We start from the raw sequence: 26,161 nt of genomic DNA, 5'->3' as shown, positions 1-26,161 counted from the left end.
CTTAAAGCAAAACACCATCTGGGCCTGGAGCTTCTTATTTGTTCCACCCCATCACTGGTCTTGCCCTGTTTTGTTGCAGTGGAACTGGGCTGCTGTCAGATGGCCTCTGTCCAAGCCACACGTGCTGCTGCCCGCAGCCCCAGCTCCCCCTTCTGCAGAGTGGCTGGCCCTCAGCTCTCAGCACAAACCCACAACCTCACATGATGCTGTAGAAATCTCCCAAGCCACTAGGAAGTCTGGAACATYTCTTACATGAAAGTCATAATAGTTTTTATTTCACTGTCAAGAGTCAATGTAATGAGACTTTTTTTCATCAGACGYTCAATCACTTGACTCCAATGTTCTTCCATCTGAATTACTTCAGTACCAGTGTGAAGCAGGAAAGAGCTCGCCTGTAATCCCACTGTTTTTCCATTAGACAGGCTGACAGATTTTAAAATCTCCTTCTGTGAACTGATGCATCCCTGGGTATCCAAAAACACCCAGAAAGTACAGCCACAAAGTGGCTTCAATGGGCRCTTGCAGAGAGATGTCAAAGTCGGAGACTGTCAAAGTGAGCCTCAGCACTGAACTGTTGAGATTTCAAACCAYTGACTCCTGCCAGTAAACAGCTTGATTTTCTACTGCAGACACAGCTCATGATCACGAAACCAGAGAGCTACAATGCACTTTATCCATTTCTCTGGACTCAGAATAAACCATATATTTGTAAAAGAAACAGAATCCTCRGTCTAGTATTCCCTGGCAAAGCAAAAGAAGAATTTTGTGGGTCATAGTAGCTTTGATTTTCTCTTTTTAACTTCCACTGATGTTCCTGGCAGCCCCGTAAGCTCAGTGTGAGGTTGTGTTACAGCCTGAGGAGTCGTGCAGTCTGGCAGGATGCTGAACACGGCCGGAGCATCGGCAGCGTCAGGAACTGTTACGCTCAAATGTTTGCAACCATCAGGYTGCATCCATTACTGCTTCCCAAGTCTCCTACCATGCAAGAATGTAATGAACCCCTCAGATCACACTGAAGCAAAAACATACTTGATGCAATTTTAGGTAAAATATTGTATTTTTACACAACCTGATTTTTTGATGGAAGACAGACCTGCGAACTACTGAACAAAGATTGTGCAATGTGGCTGTGTACATGAAGTCCTACCCCAGGAACCTAGTGCAGAGGCTTGATCAAGAAGCTGGTGTGATTCTTGMCAAACATGAGCCACAAAAGAGAATGGAACACCTGTGTGAATGTCACAAAGGCAGTGTGCACAACCCACAGCACCCACAGGGACACTACTCACCCCCAAAACATCATGGACAACTGCCCTCCCCTTTACAGCTCCTCTGCAAACATCCATGCCTTGATGGCAAGATCTCTTCTTGGAAGGTTTAAACAAGAGTGATACAGAGACCTGGGCTCCTTGCAGAGCAAGTATCACTGCATTACAGTCTGACACAGGCCTCAGAGATAAATTCAGAATTTACTGGAAAAACTATATGGAAGTCAAAGAGTGCTACAGCATATTTAAGGATATTCTTATTTCTTAAAAGGAGTTTTTTTTCTCACGGTAAAACTGCAAACGCAGCCTGGAATCTAAGGTCTAACTATGCTGCTTCTGTTTCCAAAAAATCATTGCTGATTATCTTCTTTTCCTAGTAAATATTTTTTGTTTTTACTCAAGTGCTTCAACTTGGGTGTTTAAATTCACAGATCATCCAGTCTAACACTCAGAAGTAATTAACACAACATTACCCCAGRAGAATGTTTTTGCAATAAACAAAGGCAGCTCTTTGAAAATTTTCATAAAAATGCATCAATTGGAAAACATAATTTTGAAGCACTGACATGCAGATTTTTAACACTATACTAAGAACTTTCAAGTGTTTAGAAAGAACAATTTTTCCTTCTTTTTTTAACATGTAGAAATTCCCGCATTTTAGCTCTTGAGCTATAGGTGTGTGWTGACATTGTTACAGCAGTACAGGCAAACATGATTTTTCTGAGTCAGGTGARGAAAACATACTTTCCTCTCCAGATGCAAACTACCAAAAGGATTTGTGTTAACAGCACCACTAAGTGTTAAATGTTTTATAACACTGAGGCTCTRCAGCAGAAATACAGACTTTCTTGTCATCCTGGGTGCTTTTCTGAACTTCAGAGGTACAATTWAACTCGATAGAAAGACAGTTCTGTGAAGATTTGTGGAAACCAAATGCACAAGGTCTGCATATCACCTAATACCATTTCAGCAGAACTATTTTTTTTATACACATAATTTGTTAAAAATGTAATTCATATTGATTTGTTTGTAAAGCAATATTGTTGGGTCCACATATGAAACAYCTGCTAGAATATAAATTTTAATAAAAAACCGCTGTGCTTGCTAGAAATTAGTTTATTTCATAATGTGTTGCTTTTTTTCAACAGAGAGATCAATAATATTATTATAGTTTATAGGAATCCTGGGCTGCATCAAAAGCAGGGTGGACAGCAGGTGAAAGGAGGTGATTTTGTCCCTCTGCTCTTGTGAGACCCCATCCCAAGTGCTGCATCCAGCTCTGGGATTCCCAGCCTAAGAAGGACATGCAACTGTTGGATCCAGTCCACAGCAAGACCATGAAGCTGATGAGGGGATTGGAGCAGCTGCCCTATGAAGACAGGCTGAGAAAGCTGGGGCTGCTCAGCCTGGAGAACAGAAGGCTGAGCAGAAACCTCACAGCACCTTGCAGTTAGTGAAGGGGCCCTACAGGGGAGCCAGAGAGGGACTCTTCATCGGGAACTGCAGTGACAGGACAAGGAGTAATGGTTCAAACTGAGASAGGGGACATTTAGGGTAGATATCAGGAAGGAATTTACTGTGGCATTAGTGAGATACCTGAACAGGTTGTCCAGGGAGGCTGTGGAGCCCCATCCCTGTAASTGTTCAAAGCCATGTTGGATAAGGCTTTGAGCAACCTGGCCTAGWGAAAGGTGTCCCTGCCCATGRCACAGGATTTGGGACTGGATGCTCTTTAAGATACATCCAACCCAAACCATTCTATGATTCTATGATTCATAGGAGTTATGGTTCGGTTCAAACAAACCTTGACTTAATCCATCCAGRCAGGTCACTTGCTTAGTATCTAGATTTTCCACTGGATCTCCTCTAGAAACTTCTCCAAAAGATGTCTGCCTCTCAAAAATGTTGTTGTTATTGTTRACCTGGCTTCCATTTTGCTTCATTAGCCTAAAAACTTCTGATTCCAAGTCTTGTATCTGAAAGAAATACAACATGGTATTACCAGTCATATCCCAATACACTCTCCCCATCAGAGATATTATTTTTCCAGAATATAAGATGGAACTGTCTCATTCTTCAAATATAAGAATAAATGCTACTCACTCGAGCTTGTAAGCCTTGAACCTCTACAAGGTGTGCTTTCTCCAAATCTTCTATTTTCTTTCGTTCAGCTTCCTGGCGTTTGATGAAATCAAGTTCTCTTAGGGGGAAAAAAATGTTTTTGCTGTCATCAAAGCAATCAGATTGAAACAAAAAATAAAATATTTTGCTACTCAGCAGAAAAGTAAGTCCTTAGCAAATAATTTATCACTTACTTAGTAAGAATTATGAAATTGCAATCAGGACAAAACCCTAAGCAATCAATCTGAATATGCTAGGTGATGATATAAAAATGGCAAGAGCAACTTGTTTGGAAAAAAAAATCTCATTTCTTACTGTTCATTAAAACAGCTAAACCAGYTTCTTTTCCTAATTTGTGTTTAGAATGAAAACAACGTAGCTTAGTTTATGCTGCTCTCTGTTATAGGAAATGGAGCAAAGTCTCGGTTTTAACAGTGWATGACTATGCTCCTTTACAGAAAGGGCATCCTGTGAGTTTCCAGGTAAAATCAAATTTTCTAAAGGAAATCTGTTAGGTCAATTTAGGAGCCTGACCTGAGGTAGTTAAAAGCAACTGATTAGATCTTTTGCTAATAGAAAGCAGAATATCAACAGAAAGGTATCCAAACTCATTCCAGTGACTTTCCCTATCTCTTTTAATTTTGAGTATCAAAGACACTTGTGATAGAAAACACACAATATGCAAACTAGTTCTGGAACAGTCACAAAATTCCAAGAAGGGTAATGGTATTTTGACAATCTAACCCCCTTTTTAATGGGACAGGATATTAATTTCTGCAATCCCAATTATCACTTGACTTTTCTGTATGTCTTTGAGTTTTCYTCTTTAAATAAGTATATTTCAGCAGAAAATRAAAAARCTAATGCCAAAAAAAAAAAAAAAAAAAGTAATTTGGGGAATGGAAGCTGCTATAGAAAAGTAAGATGTTATTATTCTTGCTAGCCATCAGGGAGAGGGGACCACGTGAAACAGAGGGGGCCAGGTAATCATCAGTTAGCTCAACTCAGCTCAAACATTCTTGGCATCTACAAGAAGAAGAAAAATGAAAAGTAAAATGTAACTAAACAATATTCTTTTTAATGTTACATTAGTACACAGCAGGAATGAATCCACAATACCAATATAAACAGCTGCAAACTTTATGAATAAAATGCTTCACAATGATTACTCTTAGTTGTTTGCAATTACATTGAGCTATCTCCTAATTCTGAAACATACCAACCTGGAGTACTATAGGCTAAATCTTTATTTAGTTACAGTATGACTACAGCTTGAATACTAGCAACATTTTTCAATAACAAAGAGTTCATGTTTTTCATGAATTAAAAAGTGGAAAATGGTGTTTACCTTACAGGTGTTTAACAGTGGGTTTCATATTTCAAAATATACCACATACATGTTTTCTATCTGGCCACTAAGTCATTTGCTGAGCCTGGTGTAGCTGCTTACTTTTGCTGAAAATCCTTGATTAATTTCTTTGCCTTGTTATATTTCTTCTCCAGAGCCTGATACTGGCTTTGCGTCTCCTTGAGGTGCTCATTCACTGTGTGRCACAGGGTTTGTGCCTCAATCCAATAACTCTCTAATTTCATCATCCTTTCCTTATTCTCCTCAATGTTCTGCTGGAGTTGGGTCTTCTCCAATTCCCACCTCACCTTCTCATTCTCAGCAGCCTGCAGCTGAACAAAGGAGTGGAGATACAGTCCATAAAAGCTGCATAGTGCAGCCTAATAGTTCAGGATTAATTCAAACAACACGAATAGTATGAATCAGTAAATAGGTAACTGTGACAGCCATATGCTAGCAGCAGAAGACAGAGAAAACAGGCTGATACATGTATTATTCTTCCTCATAAAACCAAGTTGAGTTTTTGCTCAGTGTTCCAGTGAAGCCTCTCYGCTTCTCTGGGTTGTACTAACCTATTTGACAGACTGACATTTAAAAATGTCAATAGTGGAGTACTCAGGCGAACTGCAGGGTTAATCAGCCAGCACATGGGATGCATTTTGCTTTGTGCATGTGACTCAGGTGCTATAAAGCATTCATACACTTTCAGAAAATGATGACATTTCTAATTGTGGGAAGAGGGAATTTGATTTCCAGATTTTTTTTGTGTTAGGATTCTCCTTTCCTAACTGAAGCTACCTGCAAGTTTCAGTGTTTGGTGCCGGATACAGGTAGGGTTACACAGCATCTTGTGTAATTTGGCTTCTAGAATTTAAAGAACACAAAATGCCTTGACATCCCTGTTTATTTATCAAGACTTTTAAATTTGCTCTGGGCAGTTCTGCTAGCATCACGAATGATACACACCARAAAAATTAACTTGTTTGCAGTTTTATTAGTAACATATCTAAACWAGTCACATTTTATTCCGCTCTATTGAAAAGAGAAGGTAAAGAGGTCTGACACTAAAAGGCACATTAACCCTAATCTTGCACAGGGATCTGCACAGATGAATGTTTACACCCACACACTGATGCCATCAAGTCAGTGCGCCTTAGCACAACCCAAAGGGATCAACTGTGTGGCTCCAGTTGCTAGATTGGAACTGGAAAGCAGAGGAAGAAAAGATTTTTCACTTTCTGGACTGAAACAGGACAACACAAATTGTCCTTACAAGAAATAGTTGCACTTTGAGGTTTTTTTAACAGCTATTTACRCCGATTTGATCAACACTTTTCAAAATACACAGTGAGTGCACTTTCTGCTGGAAAGAAATAATAACCTAAAATCTTTTTCTGAAGTATGATTTTCTCTTTCTCTTACTTTTATTTCCTTTTTTATGCACTCAGACTCAAAGGAAGGATGTCATTTTAAAACCTAGTATTGCTGAACAACTGAATAATCAGCTGAGTTCCCATAAAGGTTACCCTAGTACAAAAAAAACCCAATTAATTTTTATTGCTATCGCAAATTTAATTTATTAACTAGCGACTGATTGTGAGACGTTTTCTTTTAAACTGGTCATATTTTTCCTTCCTAGATCATCTTTTAAAGAGTACCACAACATATGAAACAACACTTTTTCTTCTGCATCTAAACATAATTTCTATTAAATACTTTTAACCAAATCAGTTTGTTTTTTTTTTTTTAATGTTGAAAAGGAAAAGTAGTGTAGGGATACTTYACTGGTAAATAAAAAACCTACTAACCTCAGCTTGAATATTCAAATGTAATTTTAAAACCTGAGAAAATGCATYAGAATTTTGAGGCTAGAAATCTGCCATTTAGTCATTATGATACYCCTTAAAACATATGTTTAATTGAAGCTACAGAAGTTGGCAGTTTCTTTTAATAGCAGCACTTAAGATTTTTACTTGAAACTTGGAATAAATATACATCAAGACAAGACAAGATTTAGCTGAGCCACTGTRCTTCTTAATCAGCCTTTAATAACGATGTTGACTTCTCCACCCACATAAAAATACATGTCTTCAGATCTGATTTTGCATGAAGAAAAAAAACATGTATTAACCATTTATTGATTCTTACCTTTGTCTTCAGCTTCTGAATTTCAGCTTCTGTAACTGCATGTTTGATTTGCAACTAGAATTGAAAATACAAAATAAACAAGTGAAGTCACAGAGAGTACTCCGGTWTTTTTAAAGCCTGTGCTGCAAGTTGAATACCTTATTACATAGCAGAAGGCCCTGAAGAGTGCTGCAGTGCAGTAGATTGTAAATTAAAATGTCTAGCTTGCAAAATGACTCAGTCTGTGCAACCTAATTAAAGATAGGATGCCGTCTAACCACTCATAATTTCAAATCAGAACATCCAATCTGTTTAGCAAAACCAAATGTCTTACGTTTTAAAAAAAATAGATGTTATCCTGCTGGGCTTTGCTCTCCTCTGATGTGAATGTGAAATACGCCCCAGTGCTGAAAGTCCCACTGCACTGATTAAAGCAGGCACGTTACAAAAAGCAAATATGGAAATAAGTGATTTAACAACTCAAGAAGTCAGGAAAACCTTGAGGGAAGATTCCACACATTTRTTTCATGCAAGAAGAAAGGTAAACTGATGCTATCCTTCACCATTAACTGGAGTTGCTCTGTTCAAGCCAGCTAATCTTGATTGAGAGCAGTTACACAGGGAAACTGTAAATAACAGCAACAGCATTCAAGCACACAAAGCGATTGCAAGCAGATTAACAGCCCGGGCAGTGTGCTAAAGGTTGTAGTTACATCACCAAGCAGCCACAACAACAGGGGAACCAGACAGGGAAAGGGCTGGTGTGGAGGGCCAGGCATCCACCTGCACACTTGCTGTGGGATTTCTTCTCTGCTAACCTACATTAGTCTGATCCTGTGAACCATCACTACTTCGAGTGTATCAGGCAAYGTCCTGAAACACCTTTAGTCTTATCACAAAGGGCTGGTGGTCACAGGCTCCAAGAACACTCTGAAGCACAACCCTAATCCCGGTGGAAATGATCACACACGTGTACCCAATACTGGCTTGCACCCCAATCCCTGCTGCTGTACTTACAGCAGGCACCACAAACAAACTTCTGACAAGCCCCAAAAAACTTACACTGAATCACTACCTCATCTACACTGGGTATGGAGCTGAGGGCAAGGACAAACACTGAATTACAGCCTGAGCTGGCAYTGCAGAGGAGACAGGGCTGTCATCCATTATTTATTAATAGAAGGAATAGTTACGGAAAAGCATGTTTTACATGCAGGTTACTTCTCTTACAAGGCTAACATGAGCTTTTGGGAATAGTTTATGTTGAGCTAATAGAGTGGGAGGATGCTGTACTGAACCAGAAACCAACATCTCTTGTGAAGCAATGGCTCCACTCTTGAAGACCCAGCTGTTAGTAAAAAAATGGGCAAATTAATCAAAGGAAAAGTTCTTCTGGAAGAGAGGAATAATTTTCATAGTAATAGAAACTATCACTGAGCTGATCAGTACAAATATCTCTGAAAAAGGCTAAGATAATTCAGTAACTCCCTTTTCATGAAGCCTCTTGAATGCCCTTCTTGGGGCGCAGGAAATGCACACTCTCCGATATGGTTTGGTTTGCAAACCAGCTTTAATTAATCTACAGAATAAACCTAGTCTTTTAAGGTGGAGAATTGCTCCATTTATGCTGGATAGAATAAAGGAGACACCGATTCAGCAGTTTCATTCAGGAATCTTCTTTCCAATACTCATTTCTTGGTCAGTGTCTCCAGAGGAGACTGTAAGAACTTCTAATCCCCTAAATTATCTGCTAATCATGCTCACTTTTTGACTTTGTACTGGAAAGTGTTAATGACTCTTCATGTGCTCAGTGACAGCAGATATAAGATTCCATTTCAAATGAAATCAGGCATTGACTACAGCAGCTTGCAGAAACACAAGTAACCCATGGATTACAGGGTTCCTGAGGAAGTGCCACAGGGGAGCAGGGCCACTGCTCCAGGATGGAGAGGTGACAGTGCAGCTGGGGACAGGACACTTGGCAGCCCTGGAACTGGTGTTAATGGCAAGAAGCTGCCAGTGAAGCTACTGCACCCAGCAGGCCAGGAAGCTGAGAAGGAYGTACACCTTTTTATAATTATACATATTACAAGAAACAAAGGGGATACTTTTATTAGCATTTGCAAGAAGTTGCTTGCAATTTTTGAGCTCACTCATTCCAACCCTCTGATCTGCAATTTTCAGAGATTGAGAACAGTATCTTCTCATCACTGCATTCCTGTTAATAGCGAAAAATTATGAAAGAACCATCTCAAAACATCATGGTGTTTATAAATGCCCAGCCTTTTGCTTAGTTTTGCTACACTGTTCTGGGATGAGATAAAATCAGAGGAATAATGGATGACTTAGATTTTCATCTTTGCAGACTTAATAACGAAATCAAAAAGTCAAGACTCAAAGCCCTAGGCTACCTGCTGACAGTCTACTCCCATCTCTTCTAAAACCCCACAAATCCATAAGGAGCACTTAAAGAGCTTATTATTACATACAAATAAACTCCAAATTGTTGCATAAATGACAATCTGCTCAGGTACAGATGGTTTTAACAGTTATTTTTACATTCTCTGTTATTAAGTTAAAAAAAATGAATACTGAGCACCCAGTCAGATCATTGAATCAGTACATGGTACAGCAAATCCCACTGAAGCAGAAGAAAAAAGACACTTTTCTGCTTAACAGACAAATGTGTAGCTGGATATGTACCTTTCTTTAAAAAAAGAACTAATTATGCTTGCAGAATGGATGAGAAATACTAGCATATTTATAGGTTAGACTAAGCAACAGGCAAGGTCAACCATTTGGCAAACAAATTTGGTCTCCATAGCTAAAWTTTTTTTAAGCATGTTTACTAACAGGGGATCAGAAATCTTTATTCCATGTCCTATATAATGCCAGACAAGTTCTTGGCAGATACTATTTTGTATTTTTACGATGTTTAAGTTAACATAAAATTGTGAAGGTTTCACTTTAACGAAGACATTTTGATTAATTTTTGGCACATTTCCTATTCAAATAAGTTTTGCAAAGCTGATTAATATTCTGCAAAACAGTAAAAATTGTTATAAAAAGCAACTTTCAGAGAGAAAACTGATTGACTTTATCAAGGCAAAAGGTAGAAYGGAATGAAAGGCTAGGAAACATTAAAATATCAGGAGTACATGGGGAAGGAAAGTATGCAATAGAATCTAATAATCTCTGTGACAATTTTTATGTAATCATTACATATTTTTTGCATATAATAATAATAATAATACACTTTTGATGTATTTCATTAGAACATAAAATAACTAATTCTTACATAAATGTCCCTTCTCCCTACAGWTCTTGTGTCTCTTTAATCATCACAGCTAAAATAAAGTTCCTAGCTCTCTCAAAGGAGTTAAGAAAAGTCCTACATTTCCTGCTTTACAGCCAGTAAAACAAGACTTTCAGAAGTACACTGATTCACCCAGGAATCTTCTAACTTTCATTCCAAAAGCAAGGCATTTCCAATAAGAGTGGTCTCAGAGTATGGGAACACATTTTTCGTYGCAAAGACTGAATTCATCTAATTAGGTCAAACTATTATGCTTAAAGATTATGTCCTACCCACTTGCCTAATACTTTCATTAATCTCTGGAGTAAGAACAAGAAAGAACAGTTATTCTTTCAATACAATTCCAGAAAACACTGTGTGGGCTTGTGCAGTGTGATCATGAACAAGTCCTCTAGTGTTGAAAGAATTCAGGGCAAATACCAAGAAAAATACATGCACTCACTCTGCAGCAGCCAACAAAATGCAGCTGTGTACTCTTAAATACAATCAGTGAAACAAAAGTGGTGCGCTCGTAACAGCAGTAACTGCGTGGGCTTCTCAAAGAGTCCACTCTTAGGCAGGAGCTTTTCATGGTTTTTTCTCAGGCTCTCATCTACACTGACACTTAAGGATCCCAGAGTACTCTCATCTGGTCTCTAAAACAGCATTTTAAGGCCATTACAGAAGACAGGTCTGCAAATAACTTCCAATTAGTCTGTAGCACAAGTACAGCAGTAGCCTGAGATTATGGAAGCTGTATTCAAGCACAGTTCTACAGGTAATTTATTCAAAGGTGAGCTTCTTGCCCATCACTGCATCTGTGGTTTGCACAGCCTTGGAACACTCGCTGGCACACAGAGAATGGCACCATCTTCCTACTGTTTTGAGATTGTATTTCTATGTATGATTGAAAGTATTAGAAAATGAAGCAAATTGTTCTGYTAAGAGCCTGAAACTCAAAACATGGAGTGAGAAAATTATAATTTAAGTAAAGGAAAAAGCTTTCAGGAAACAATAATGAATAGTAGGCTGAGCAATACCCAATGGCTGATCAGGGTATCAGCAGAAAAGGGAAAGACTTGCTGCTCATTGACCAGTCACTTTCCATACATTCTTTATTCACTAGAGTAGTAAAAAAATATTTCTACAAGATAAAATATCTGGTTTGAGTGGAGSGAAGGCAAGAGGTTAAGTGGAGAAGGATAAAAAGGGAGTCTTGGTATTTTAAAGCCCCTATCTGAGCCCAGGTTCTATGAAGTTCTGTCTACTTTCAACCCTTCCATCTTCCTATATTCCAAAAAAAAGAAAAAAAAAGTTCTTTATTGCCATCACTCAGCCCATTACTGTGTGCTTAGATACATCCACTGTTTCATATCTTSATCAGAATTCAGGAAAGCTCAAAAAGAAGACATATCAAAAGCACAGCCAAAAMCACAGAATAAATGTCTCTCATTATTTTGGTATGTGAAATTAAATTAATTCAATGACCACAATGAACACCACAGTTAGTACAGGTGGATGCTATACTCTGTGACCACAGACATTCATAAAACACCATCCTGAAGTATGGCTGCTTTCCTAATACAGCATCTTTCTSAACACATGGGCAAACACATGACACTGCTGCACACTGATGAGTTGCTGTGTGATGGTACARGATGAGCTTCACATGTCTCTCTTCACTGAAATTTTACATTTAACTGTTTGGTTTTCCCAATCGCCTTTTACTGGAATCCTACAAATAACAAAACCACACCAAACCAAACCAAAAAAAACACCCTACCCAAAGCCCAGCGATCTGCTAGTGATGAATTAACTTGCATTTTGTCTACCTGGTCAAACTAAGTGCTATGGCAGAAAAACTTCTGCACTGACAGGTTTATTAATAAATTACCCTCCATCAATGCAACCTGAAAGCTGATGCCAAAATAACTCCAAAGAACAGTTTCTTTCAAGCCAAAGTAATTTCAAAGTACTAAGTATACAAACAGCTACAAATCCACTCCAGTTTGCAAGAGAAAAAAACTAAGCACTGAGCAATGAGATGACTAGAAATCTGTTTCAGTGAGGTATTTCAGGAGTATTTTCTGATATATAACTTACTTCTTTGAATTTGTGAGCAAGTTTGCTGGTGTCCACATCACTGGGGGAGAACATGTCATCATTTTCAGGGAGATCAAACACTTCAATGGCCATGTCACCTCCTGGAAGGACAGGTCCCATGTCTTCATCTTCTTCATCTGTAGCATATTCCCCTGTCTTAATTTTATAGCATTTAAGAAATTCAAGTTACCCTCTTATTATGCAGAAACTATTTAAAGAATAATTAAGATACTGTGCAAACACAGCATTCTGCATACAAAAAAAAATTGTCTTTAGCTATAACCCCAATACTGATGAATTCGACCAGACAAAATACAACTCCACAGCAGTATTAGTACATTAAGAGAAAATAATGTCTTAAGCACTAATAACTTAGTTCTTAAACATTACTGGCTCTACATTTTGATGGTTTCACACTTTTCCAAATGAGATCTTTTTTCCATAGGAAAAACTCTCCAATTCCATTTCAGATTTAACAATCTTTTCCAAATAGAAARAAAGCAGAATACGACCAACAGGATCTGGATTAGTCTTTAGTARAGTCATCTGGATGAAGTAATTCTCCAGTGATATATTCCATGTTCAATTTGCAAATTCAGTGGTTGTTCTTTATAAACAAATTAACCATAGAGAAGTCACACCCACGCAGAATGACAACAGTATGAAAAAGAAACCGAGTGTCAGAGACAAGTTCAGAATCTGAAACCAGAGTTTAGTCAATTTTCACCCTGAATAAGGACCTGCTTTGAGCTAGTTTTAAACAGTAAATGTGGGTGTTTCTTGGGCTGGTAAACCATGAGATGCAAACAATTTGCTGACAAAACAGAATTCAAAAAAAAATAAATCTTAAGCTGCAATCAGTATCACACGAACAAGCAAAATAAAACAAAACAGTAATATTGAAAAGAAAAAGTTTGCAATATTGAACCCCAAGTTGCCTACTCAGTCTTTTGCACTCATGCCCCTGTGCTGATCTCTCCCCATCCCCAAGGTGAATGGCATCACCTCGCTTCTGCAGGGCTCCCTCTGGAAGCTGGAGTACGGCACACAGGGATCACAAACACCCTGCTGGCTGTGCAAATGACTGTGCAAACACATTATAAAGCAAACATTTCCCTCAGGGCCACATCTGGATTTGTAAGGCTTGGGACTAAATAAATACATGGAAAAGGAAGGGCGGGGGAACTGGTGCAGTCTTTTTCATGTTCATACAGTAACACCACGRAATTTTGACAAAACAATTTACAGTTTTTCTTCATGAGCTCTCAGTTCCTGAGATGAAGAAACATAATTCTACTATCAGAAGTACATTTCCCTGGTGCTATAATTATTTATTAGTCATTTTTTGMYAAAAGGACTTTTCAAAACAAGAGGTAAGAACTCAGATGTTTGAACAACAGTTCAAACCTCAGCTTCCTACCTTAATTCAGTTTCCCCGCTTTTGTTTAGGTTTATGAGAATGTCCCTCAACTAAAAAGTGGTGCATGGAGGATGTTGAGTCTAAGTGCACAGGTACACAGAGACAGCATAYAGAACCAKAGAATGGTTTGGGTTAAAGGGAACCTTTAAAGATCATGAAGACCTTTTTTTAAACCACTACAGTTTTGAAAAACAAAGAAAGCTAAAACTCACAGAAAGCATAAAATAGTTTCGTAAAATTTTCTTGTTGATGGATGTTGTAAGAACTACTAAAAGGAAGGTAAGTCACCAACATGCACAATCCATCCATGAGGCACTTTTTAGGTGAGATGTTGCTGCCTCTGTAAATAGTTCCATATTCTCCAATGAAATAAACAGTAACCAGTCATTTTATATATTTCCTATCTACTAAGAATATATGACTAAGAACCTCAGCAGTCTTAAAAAAAAAAAAAAGAAGCCAACAAGCCAACAGGAGATTTTGCTTCTTCTTTCCTTATTTAAGACAGGGGACAAAATACTAATGGTCCATGTACTTTCAATTTTACAGTCATTATSCCTGAAGCATCTATAAGGTAATGTACAATCATAATTTCTACACTGAAAAACCATCTTGGCAGGTCCATCAGCAGAGGCAAGGRAATCTCTGAAGCATGCAATGAGGAGGCAGAAATGGGATCATTACCCAGTAAACTCATGCCCCGCTTATGTAAAACAAAACAGATCTGGCTCAGCTACATGTGCATTTTAAAGGAATATATTAATGCAAAATACCAATTACATTTACCAGGTTTGRCAAAGGAATAAAACAGATGCATTTAGTTAAAACTGATTTCTCCAAAGACTTCAACTAAACAGAAGTATTGAATACAATAAAAAAATTAACACACATGAAGGACTAAATTTTCAGGGAAAAATTCAAGAGCAGTCAATATTTTACTGGAATCAAGAGCCAGACTGTTTGAAGAGGAACATCAAGCAGCTAAAAATGAACACAAAGGAAAATCTTGCTTCAAATTGTACATAATGTCAATGAGCACAATCATTTTTGCTACAATTAATGAAAAAAGTAGTTGTCAAAGCAAAGCACAGTTCAAATAAACAAGACACCAAGACAACAAGAACACATTACAGAACACAGAAATAAATGAGACTTTCACTTTTGTTCTCAAAAGAAAGGGGTTTCATCTTACAGTCACATGAAAAGCAAATTACAGGCTCAAAAGAACCAGTGTGTACACTGAGGAAATATACATCATGACCTACATGAAACATACTTTCCTGGAAAAAGCTATCTCTGCTGACTTTTGTTCCACATTAAACCACCAGAAGRTTGTTCAGACACTGTGCCAGTAAGCTAAAATGTGAAATTCACTATTTTACAAGGAGCAGCGAGGCACAGAAAAAAAATTGTATTACTTCAAAACAACAAAGCTCTGTAAGGTAAGAGTTGTTATTGTAACTCCCTGAGTTCCCTGCCATATATTCTGTTTTCTTAGCTGACAACAACAATATTTTTTACTCCACAGTCAATAGAAACTTACATGCTCTTGAAGGAAAATCTCAAGACTCTTCACTCTTGTTGGTGAGCAAAATTCATCCATGTAAAAGCCCTATTTCTCATTTCAGTAGCACTTAGGGCTTTAAGCTTGTCCATCAAAAGCAACAGCTTCTGATTTAGTCATTCCATTTCACTATATGCTATCACAGCTAACAGCATGAAAATATCAACATGAACTGCAATTTTCCACTTCTAAAGGGAAAATGTGTTACTTGCATTGTTTAACTGCCTTAACTGTGAATTTCTGAAATGGGCCTAACACTCCCAAGCAGAAATAAGGAGCTGCAGCACCAGCCAGGATAATGCAGACARACCTGCCCCAAATCACCATAACAAAGGCAGCATCAAGCTACACCTTTTGTTCCTGTTGAAACTCACCCACAATCAGGGAACACCATTTGAAGAACTATAACTGTGGCCCATCTCTTAATTTGATTTTTTATTTGATGGCTTATACTTAATTCTTTCAAAAGAGTGAAGAAAAACATAATGGTGTAGTATTAATCATTGCTTTTACAGGAGTGCGTCATATTAATGATGTTGGAAGAAGTGTACTCTCCGAAAGATCTGGTTTAGCAAATGTATTCTTGGGTGTTAGACATTCAAGTACATTGCCAATTTTTTTTTTTTTTTTGCATATTCAAGGTTTTCTTTAATAGTTCTAATGTTGCTTTGCTCTCAGCATCTCCCGACAAATGAGAATTTAAAATAATATTCATATTGCTATTAGTGAGTATTARAATAGATTAAAATATCACTTGCATTAAACTATTTGTCTGCAGCCACAGAATGGACAGAATCCTGCAAAACATTATTGATTTCACATTCTGCATCACCCCATGAAGCCTTCAGGGGAATAGGTCATCTGCTTTATGTGACATTTTTTATTAGCTGTAGAACAGGAAGAAGATAATACCAAGTTCAAATCAAAATTCCAAGAAATGTCAGAATTTGACTCATGTGCACAGAACACCGTGTTAACACAGGGAACTCAAAAGGTTTCAGTCAAGGATACAGATTCAGGTCACACTTAACACACTAAGTGGAAAATACTAAGACACTGCCTACTTCAAAGCCTTAGAGCTTTATTCTCTGACAGGATACAAAAATTAAAAGGATGTGGGACTTTAGGAAGCTAGACAAACTCTGCAACAGGCTATCTAGAGGCAACGTACTCTTCCAGCTTTGCTGTGGTGAGCAGGAAATGCCAATGCCTATTGTACGTAGCACTTGAGAAACACCTGATCCTACTGGCTCTGCTTGGCTTTTGGGAGCTTAAYGACAAATTGTGAGCTGTTGCACACTTATTCTGCTAATCTTTGCATGGACCCAACTGTGAACATCCCTTTTCTTTTAGTATTCCTCAGTTCTGCACAAGGGCTTTGTGTTTCCATGCAAAAACTGAAACGAAGGAGCATCTGAAAGTATCCTGCAATCCTGTGACCTGCAGCCCATGGTAACAGCAGATTCTGAAATGCAGGGATGCAGGGCACTTACACAGCAAATGATGAGTTTACAGTATTACTTACACAGTAAATGGTATTTATTTTAGAAACACTGTGAGTGTTTTTCACACAAATTGTGTGTGAATTTTCCCCAACAAACAGCTGTCATGCAACATTACTGCAAGGCAATGGAATGAGAAGATAGAAGGCGAACATGCATCTCAAAATTTATTATCTAACTCAAGTCCACTGCCCACTGGCTGGCAAAAATAAAAATTACCTCAAAATGCTGCTTTTTTAAAGAACTTGGATCCTCCCAAAATACCTACATACTCCTTGGGCTATGAAGACCATCAGATGTTCTGTAACAGAGGGAATCCAGCCAGCTGGTGGCACAGCAAGATAAAACACAAGAACTTGCACATGCCTGTCACACATTCTTTTCCTGTGATTYGACCAGTTCTAACAAACTCAAGTAATGTGCTGTGACTCCAGCACTCAAATACAGATCATTGATTTCCTGCTCTGGAAAACTTAAAATTTCATTGTGCTGTCCTTGTGGTAAAGTCTCTAAGCATGAGAATTTGGCAGTCTCGAGATTGTTGTCTTGTTTATTTGTGCAGCACTGTACCTGCAGATCCATGTTACCATATTTTAAAAGGTGTAGGAAAATGAACAGGATGGCTCGACAGCCCTGAGACTGAGCAACTCCTGTAGAGTTCTGTGCTGCCTAACACAAAACTCCTTACACTGGCAATTCCTGAAATCCATGCTGTCAGAGTCGCTCTTACTTTTGAGGAAATGGATTCAAAAGGGTAGTGGGTTTTGAACAACTACATAACTTGTAGTTATTCATTCAGACAGTGTAAACTGAGTTTTCTTGCCCAAAAGGTGCCCTGCTTAACAGAGCCAAAAAATGTAGGGCTGGCAGTGGTGTCTGGCATATAGCAACATAAACCCAGCCACACTTGTCCACACAGAGCAAGGCAAGCTCAAAGTAGTAACACTCACATTTGCAAGTAAATGGAGCAGAAGTTCTTGTGGTGACCAAAAATGTCTTTGAACTGTGGCTAATGTGCATTAGATCACAGTTTACATCGTGTCAGTTGCTGGGGTATGGTGCAAGTTATGTGAGTAAACTTGGATGGCATGGTCAAGTGACCAAAAAAATAGTAACATTCAGGATTACTGCAGGTATCCAATAACACCAGTTTCTGCTAAGTCTCTTAATTAAGAAACGGAACATGCTACATTGCATACCTTAGTAACTAAACACCAGCATTTATTCTAAAAATATTTACCACMCACACCCCAAATACATACACAGCATCAAGCAGGTAATGGGTATGACCTTCAATGATGCCAATGTAATTTTTAAGAACTGAAGTACTGCACTTTTTCTCAGGCCTAATTCCTTTTCCTTCCAGAATAGATCATCTGGATCTCCCCTCATAGCTGTCTTTTCCTTTCTTCCTCCTCTCCTCACATGTAACACMAAAGTCTCCTTTGCACTGCAAATGCTAATGGCCAAAAATCACCTGTCATGGTCTCAGAGGYGGCCACTATCCTCAGTGTGGTGCTAGAACAAGAAAAGATATCTTTGACCCTCTTAATTTGGGAAAAATCTGGGATAAAATTGCACAATTTTATTTTCTCTCTATGATCCAAAAGCACTACCAACAGAAAACACTTCGTGAATTTAATATTTTTAGTGAAAAAAAATATAATCAGCGAACGGGACTTAAGGGTTCGTAACCACCAAATTGCAAGAACGAGACACATCACAAGAAGTACCTGATACCTACTTGTCCCTGTCCTCTTTCAATACAGCACTGAGAAACATTTGCACAGCCATCAGCAYGACAGTGTCATCATCAGCACCTTCACAGCAACAATCCCTACTGAAGCATGAAGTACTACCAGGGTAAGTATTGACCAATATGGGTTTAACAACATTTTCTTTATTGCCTGATCTTGAGTAATGTCACCAGTGTGAGGCATGAAGGCAAAAAGCACAAACATTTGAGATTTTTTGCAGGTGGATATGCCCCACAGATAAAAGGCGTAATGCAGCAAACRCTCGTGCAGGTCTGCCTTCAGCAACACATTCCTCTACGTGCAAGTACACAGTGAGAAACGTTTGAGCATCAGGAATTCAGGATACACCTCTCTTGCCTATATGAGAGCTACCAGACTATGCTCACTATAAGGTGGCACTGAAAGTTTAGAACCCTGACATCTACAGCATGCTGGGATGAGCTGAGACAAGCCTCTGTTCCCAAAGGCTAGTTGTCTCCACTTTGTTTTTGAAGAGATTGYAATAAGAATTCCTTCAAGAAACTTCTCTTGAACTTAATTCTAGACTAAACAGATGTTAGAAGACTTGCATGTTTCTATAGTTTGAGAAGGGAACAGAGGATGGATTCTTTGGTCCTTCCTAGGCTCGCACAGGCACACATATATGTGCATGTGGACGACTACAGCTCTTATTATATGAGTTACTTAAGACTCTGTGRTAGGATTAATTCCAAAACATATTATTTTTATTCTTAGTATCAGTGAAAATTAAAGTAAGTGAAAGCRATACTGGGGCTAGACAGGATTTTTACTTAGTCTGTTGGGAAACYTCTGATTGTTCTGACATATTGCTACCTTAAAAGTGAGTTTCAAAATCTTGTATATCCAGATTTTATGTCAAGAGTAATTTTTTTAAAAAAGAAAAACTCAACTCAAATGAATGCATATCACGTATTCTCTTCTCTATCTCCCCTTAGCTACTGTTGCCTTACACAAAGAAAACAAAACTGGCCCAGGATGAAAACACACAAATACACACAGTCTAGCATTTCAAATAATATTATTCAAGATGATGTGAAATGATGGCAGTRTGCTTGGGCTGTATGGAAGCAGTTTGTTACAAAACCCAGCAGCTAATTTAGGGAGTAACACAGACAGTTATGTCTCTGAAAAAGCTCTCAAAAGTAATCTTTCCAAATATCTTGGTATTTAGGCRTACTAGGAATTTTATGAGAATGGAAAGAAATTATGGAAATTTTACTGCACAGAGTTGTTACTTCCAAAACCTTTGTATTTGAATAGCAGGCACTAATGTAAACATGATTATACACTTCAGACAAGGTAGGCTAATTCTCTTCCTGTGAAAAAGCTGTTCACACAGAAACAAAATCCCAGTGTGTGGAAGGAGGGGTCTTACCCAGAATGTTCAGAAAACATTCTGACTTAAGAAGAACATCAGTTCTTTTAGGAAAAAACGGAACTTCCTCAACCCCTCTAAAAGTTAGTAGGCAACTTTTACCAGTTTTCACAAAACTTTRCTGTTTCAATGCACCACCAAACAAACTTTATTCCCTTATTTCAGAAAGATATATGCTTTCAAGGAAGAGCAATRATTACAGAAGCATCAACCAACTTGATACTTGCTCTTCTGGAACAAAACAAATACTTTAAATCCATGATGAAAAGTTTTTCAATAAATTTGTTCTTCAAATAAGATTCATCATCAAAATCTGTAAAAATCAACAGGTAATGGAAAGGGCCAGAGGTTGACCTCTGAGTGACAAGTAAAAAGAAGGAATTAGGAATAGAAAACAGAACATTAAAAAACACCAAATAGTGMAACATTGGACAGTCTGTTACCTCATCATCATCTGCATCATACTGTGCATAATGCTGCTCCAGCAGCTCTCTCTGGCGGCGTTCTTGCTCTAGAGTTTGGCTGATCAGCTGCGCAACCTCACTCACTTGTCCCGGTTTTTCTCGTCCAATTACAAACCTATAGAAAACATCAGTGAAAAAATATTACTCAACKGTTTACTAAGATTCTAGGGTTTTATCCATTCTAGTATGGGGGGTGGCCTTTTCTCCAAAGATACGCAGTTGTGATTGTTTCAAATGTGTTCTGTGAATGAGATTTGTCACAAGGGCACTGTGTAGGAGGAGTGATCAGACCATGATAGGTCTGCTCCCCTGACAGGAGGGGGAAAATAGAAGTGACCATTAAAAGCCTTCACTCCAAGTTCCACACTCTGAGTTCCAGTAAAGTGTMATTTACTTCCATTCCCTTCAGAGCCATGTATTTTCCAGAAGGCTACAGAAGACCAGACTGTTATAGATGCAGAATAACAGCACAGGTGCACTTATGGCACCTTACAGTGAAAGGAACATGCATCAGAGTAACAACTCCTTTCCACCCTGATTTAGAAGGTACCTTCTCTTTCTGAGCTTTTAGATTTGTCTTCCTCCGGTCTATAAAACAGGATCTATTTCTACATTTTAAAATTGGACAGATGCTATTTCCTTAATTTTAAGCTGCATTTAAATCTTCCTTTTATTTCATGAACTTCTGTTGCTAAGGAACGTTTTCTCCACKGTTAGCTACTGCCGAACACTGGGAGCACACTTCCTTGGCTTAACAAAAGACAAGGGAAGTGCCTCTTTCTTGGTTGAGACTTACAAAAATGYTTCTCAGTCTTGCTTTCAGCAACTAGAACTCAGAATTGGTTTGGACTGTAACACTTCCTTTTTTCAGCACAGTGGCATAACCATAATTAAGTATGTTGCTATCTACAGAACTAATCATAAACACCCATTACATAGTACCAATACACTGTGAACTACTGAACAAAAGCACAGTTTAAARATGTCAAGCTGAAGAATAATTTTCTTAGAAGGCTAGAAAGATAATTAGGTAATTACAGATGAAAGAACTATTATGCAGAGCTGAAAAGCACARTAAGGTGACACTGAGATACTGAATATAGTAAATTATTTGTTTCCACAACATTTGGCTCAATTGATGAATTTAATTTATCATTTGAATGAGAAGCAGAAATGTGCATTATATCCCATGTATGAAAATTCTTTTCATTAGTACTGCCCATCACTGTTAAAAGCCCTTGGCATTTGTCATCCATGCGTAAGCCAACTTCCCGTGAGTGGATGACCCTGGATCCATTTCCTATGCCAAACAATTTTTCAGATTCTATGAAGAAGTCAGGCACTACAGAAAGGAGTGCAATTTGGAGATTATTTCAACATCATCAAAATATCCAAGTAAGTAATTACTTTCAAAGGGGTAAGAAAGGTGAGAATGAGTGACTCCATTTGAAATAATGACACAAATACTCTGAAAATAATTTGTAGAACAATGTCTTAAAAACATCAGTAGCAAACAGAGCAGAAACTAGAACAAAATCAAGGCAAGAACACCAGAATTTTAATCCTGATCAAAACAGACCACAGTCTGGCACTCATATCCCACTATTACGAAATATGACATTAGTTCTCAGTAATGATAAAGACTTTGGGCTGAAAGAAAAAGAATGTTTCTTCATGGCCCCTACACTTCATCTGTTCTGCATACTGACTCAYAAACAGATCCTGTTTCCTCTAAATTTTGATTTTAGAGCCAAGTATTACAAAGACTAAACCAGTCATGTTTTCAGACTGAATTGGGAAGAACAATGAACTTTTGAAATTACTGCATGAAGTAAGAAAAGGATTTAATCTATATTTGCTATGTATCTCCTCCAATGTAAAAACAAAAGTAAACATRGGAGAAAACCCCTTCTATTTTAAACAAACATTTTAAGCAACATTATGCAGGAGTATATCATTTACACATAGCAGAGAGAGCACATTTGGAAACACATGAGGGAGACCCTCAATGTGTAAAGTTATGAAACCACACAAAATGATGCAAATATTATATTCCCTCTGGCCCTCTGCCTGGTAATTGACCTTCCTTAGAAATTACAAGACTCAAAATACTTCATACAATCGTTTTTGAACACTGAAAATTTAGAATAGACAACATCTAATGGATCTGAAATCTGRTAATTCCTCATTATTTAGAAGTGGGTTTTGACACATTAGACTGTAATRCGATAATATTTTCATACAGACAAACAAGATTAGGTAGGATGTAAAAATATGAAACCTTATTAACTRAATTTTTCTTCTCATGCCAAAGCCACTTACAGTTTACAATGATGTGATTTTCAAGGCTTGAATCACATGTCAGAATAAAGTTACTCAGTGATACCTAAAGCTGTTAGATGATACATGAAGAAAAGCCTCCAAGCAATGACAAACTTTAAAGCAAATGTTTKCCAAAATAGAAATATATAAGTAATGTTCAATCTTCCTACAATTTATAGCTTTGGAGTGAGACATATCCAAAATGTTTCAGAATAATTTAGAAGCATTCAACCTACAATTTATGTCAGTTCTAGATAAAGAATTGTAAATTTGTCAAATAGAATAATGTCTTCCCAGCAATTACAGCTTTTACAAASTACACCAAACTTTTTGTCATGTTACGTTCCATGACCTTAAAAATACTATGATGAATATAATTATACTTAACTTGTAATTGAGATAAACCATGAATTACAAAGCTACAATTTAAAGARAGGTGAATAAAAATTACTTAGAAAATCATAAAGCATGGGGAGTTATTAAAACTCTAGGCATGAATTAGCTATTTATTCATAGAATGGCTTTAAATACAAGAACTATCATAATCTGGTGTTTAAATATGAGAAAGAGACATAAGGCTGTGACTGAACCATAATATGGACACTTCAACAAAATGGATAATTATATATTTCAAATCACTCTGGCTTAACAAAATTAAGCACTTGCATTTCAGACTTGATTAATTAGTCTCAAGGGCYAGAAGCATTATAAGAAAGAACTATAAATTCTATCAGCAATAATATATTTAAGAAGCTGGTTATGTTTTTTGATATGAGACAAATGAGCATTTTACAGCCATTAAATCACATCAAAATAATATTCCCCTTAATTATCAAAGCCAGCAAAAGCAAAATAAACCCCAGCAAATCTGTGATACAGCCATCACTGCACTAAATCTCAGATCATTACTGATTTTTTTTTAAGTCTGCAGAAAAGAATGAAGGAGGAGGAGAGAGGCAGGGCATGAACTGCCCTTGATACTCAAGAGTTACATGCAATTTAGCTGAATTACCAGCTGTGAAATATCCTATGTGGTTGTAGTTAAAATGAGCAGGGACAGAGCTAGAAATATGATTAATATTTGTYTCTGTCTTGGATTTTAGAATATCTAAAAGAATGACATATCTTGAAAAATTGAAAAATAATTACAGTAGTGGTGGTTAAGAAAAGCATTTTACCAAAATTGGCAGCAACTCCTACATCTCATTCAATCCATGATTTGAATATTTTACAGCACACCTGACACACAGCTTTCTGCATATTTCCAGCTTTTATTAAATGAGGATCTGCAGACCTGTGATCCTTGCAATAACTTACTGATTTTTTAATCAAACCAGGAATATTATTATGAAAATTGATTATATTACAAAATATTTCCACTTTGAAAGTAACTTTGGTACTAAAAAAATGTGTGAAGGTACCAAATCTGCGATGCAAAAGAGAAGTTCTACAGCACAGACTTTTAGTGACATGAGTTAATGATTTCTCCTGAAAACACTTCAGGCATTAAGTGCTCAGTTAAAAATACATTAGCATGSTTTCCTTAAATTCAACAAAAATCAAGTAAGAATACAGCAAACACATTCTAAGAAAGAATGGGAGTTTTTCTGTAACAGGATACAAAATCTTTTCTTCTAACCTTTCCTAAAAGTTCGGTCCGTAAAAATGTACAGTAAAATACATTCAGGGAGTTTTGCAGTTAAATGCCTCATGCCTGGAACTGTTCAAGGCCAGGATGAATGGGGCTTTGAGTAACCTGTTCTAGTGGAACGTGCCCCTGACCACAGCAGCGGGGTTGGAACTAGATGATCTTTAGGATCTCTTCTAACTCAAACCATTCTATGATTTTAAAAAATATTTTCCTCTGAGCATTAGGCTGAAGCTGCTTCTGCTACCATTTATCTCATTTATTTCAAGATGTCTTCAATTACCTACTCTGGCTGCTTCCATTACGTTAACAGCCACATAATTAACCCAAAGTGCTAAAAGGGGTGTGAACCCTGTTAAGAAAGCAGTTTAGTCACAGCAGCACAAGCTGGAACTGTTGTGATTTTAATGAACAAGATCAACCTCTCTCAAATGCAGAAGTCACTGACTGCACATAAGGAATTCACCATCTATGAGGTTCCTTTACACTTTTTGATATTAAATAATCTGAAACTCATGAACACTCTTTGTATCATTGAATAATTTCAGTTGGAAGGAAACTGGTCCAACCTAAGCCCCTGATTTCAAAAGAAGGCCAACTTCGTCATGGCCTTGATCAGAATCACCCTTGCTGCAACTTCTGTCAATTTTCTGTTATTCTGTCTCTCTACTGAGAGTACAAAGAATCTGGGTTTGCCCATTCTACCTCATGGAAGGTAGTTGAGAGAGCAGTAAGATGCCTGACATCCCACTCTTTTCTTTAGACTGAAGATGTTCTTTCCACCTCTTTCCAGGATGTTGCCTGCACATCTGCTCTCTAGCTCACAGTGCTGCACAGGGATTTGCTTGCTTCAAATGCGAGACTCACATGAGCCCTTCTCTGATAAGGWTTCTGTCAGCCATTCCTGCAGGCTGTAGGACCCTGATCTTCCTGAAGATCCCATGACTGCAGCCTGTGTTAGCCTCTCTACCTCATGTGCAAACTTGCCAACAMTGCCCTTCAGCCTTATGGCAGTAAATGCACCCAGCCTGCCCTTGCACCAGAGACAAGCACCTGCACAACAATCTCGAAACCTGCCAGWTGGAACCAAGGCGACTGGGAGAGGGAAATTAAAAAAGTTTGCTTGGAATTAGGGGATAAGTGACACACACCTAACAAACAAGTGAAGAACTCTGCTTGGAGATCAGCACCCAAAGTAACACAATGAAGTGACAACCATCAGTGCATGAAAGGGGCAGTGACTGAGTGAAATTATTAAAGGTCAAATAAGAAATATCTAAAAGGGCAACCTGTGTAATATCTAGTGCAGGATGCTGGCTATGTGAAGCCAGTGCAAACGAGCAAACTTTGGGGAAGAGCTTCCAAGGACCCTGGAGAGAGAGTTTCCAGTAAGATGAACTGCTGTGAAATTGTTCTGCAGTCTCCATCCTTGCCGCAAGACCCAGGATGGAGCAACGTACCCTGAGTTYAAACACAGACAGCAGAACTCCAACTTATCACTTTGGGTAGAAGGGACCATGCCATGAGCAGGGACATCTTCCATTAAATCAGGTTGTTCACGGCCCCATTCAACCTGGCCTTGAACAGTTTCAGGGATGAGGCATTCACAAATTATCGGAGAAACCTGTTCCAGTGCCTCCCTACCGTGTGAGTAAGGAACTTCCTAACATGCAATCCAAATCGCTCCTCTTTTAGTTTAAAACCATTCCCCCTTGTCCTACCACTATTTGTCTGTGTAAAAAGTCACTCTACCTATTTTTTACAGAGCACCTTTTCAGTAATGGAAGGTACTATAAAGTCTCCCCAGAGTTTTTGCTTCTCCAGGC

At 38.0% G+C, this 26,161-nt stretch overlaps 1 protein-coding gene across 3 annotated transcripts in view; it reads right to left on the bottom strand.

Annotated features, from left to right (window-relative positions):
- PPP1R9A (protein phosphatase 1 regulatory subunit 9A) overlaps window positions 1-26,161 on the bottom strand; it is a 131,200-nt gene that overhangs the window by 22,478 nt on the left and 82,561 nt on the right. For all 3 annotated transcript variants that reach the window (XM_057370659.1, XM_057370660.1, XM_057370661.1), the window contains exons 6-11: window positions 20,345-20,480; window positions 12,263-12,418; window positions 6,886-6,939; window positions 4,840-5,069; window positions 3,372-3,468; window positions 3,073-3,244 (exon numbers count right to left, since the gene is read on the bottom strand). In XM_057370659.1, the coding sequence (XP_057226642.1) occupies window positions 3,073-3,244; window positions 3,372-3,468; window positions 4,840-5,069; window positions 6,886-6,939; window positions 12,263-12,418; window positions 20,345-20,480 (845 nt within the window). The remainder of the gene's footprint in view (window positions 1-3,072; window positions 3,245-3,371; window positions 3,469-4,839; window positions 5,070-6,885; window positions 6,940-12,262; window positions 12,419-20,344; window positions 20,481-26,161) is intronic.

The sequence above is a fragment of the Malurus melanocephalus genome, unplaced genomic scaffold (genome assembly GCF_030028575.1).
Source record: "Malurus melanocephalus ecotype Western Australia unplaced genomic scaffold, MMel_1.1 scaffold_130, whole genome shotgun sequence".
In the NCBI taxonomy this organism is placed as follows: Eukaryota; Metazoa; Chordata; class Aves; order Passeriformes; family Maluridae; genus Malurus; species Malurus melanocephalus.
This window is presented reverse-complemented; position numbering and strand designations above follow the sequence as displayed.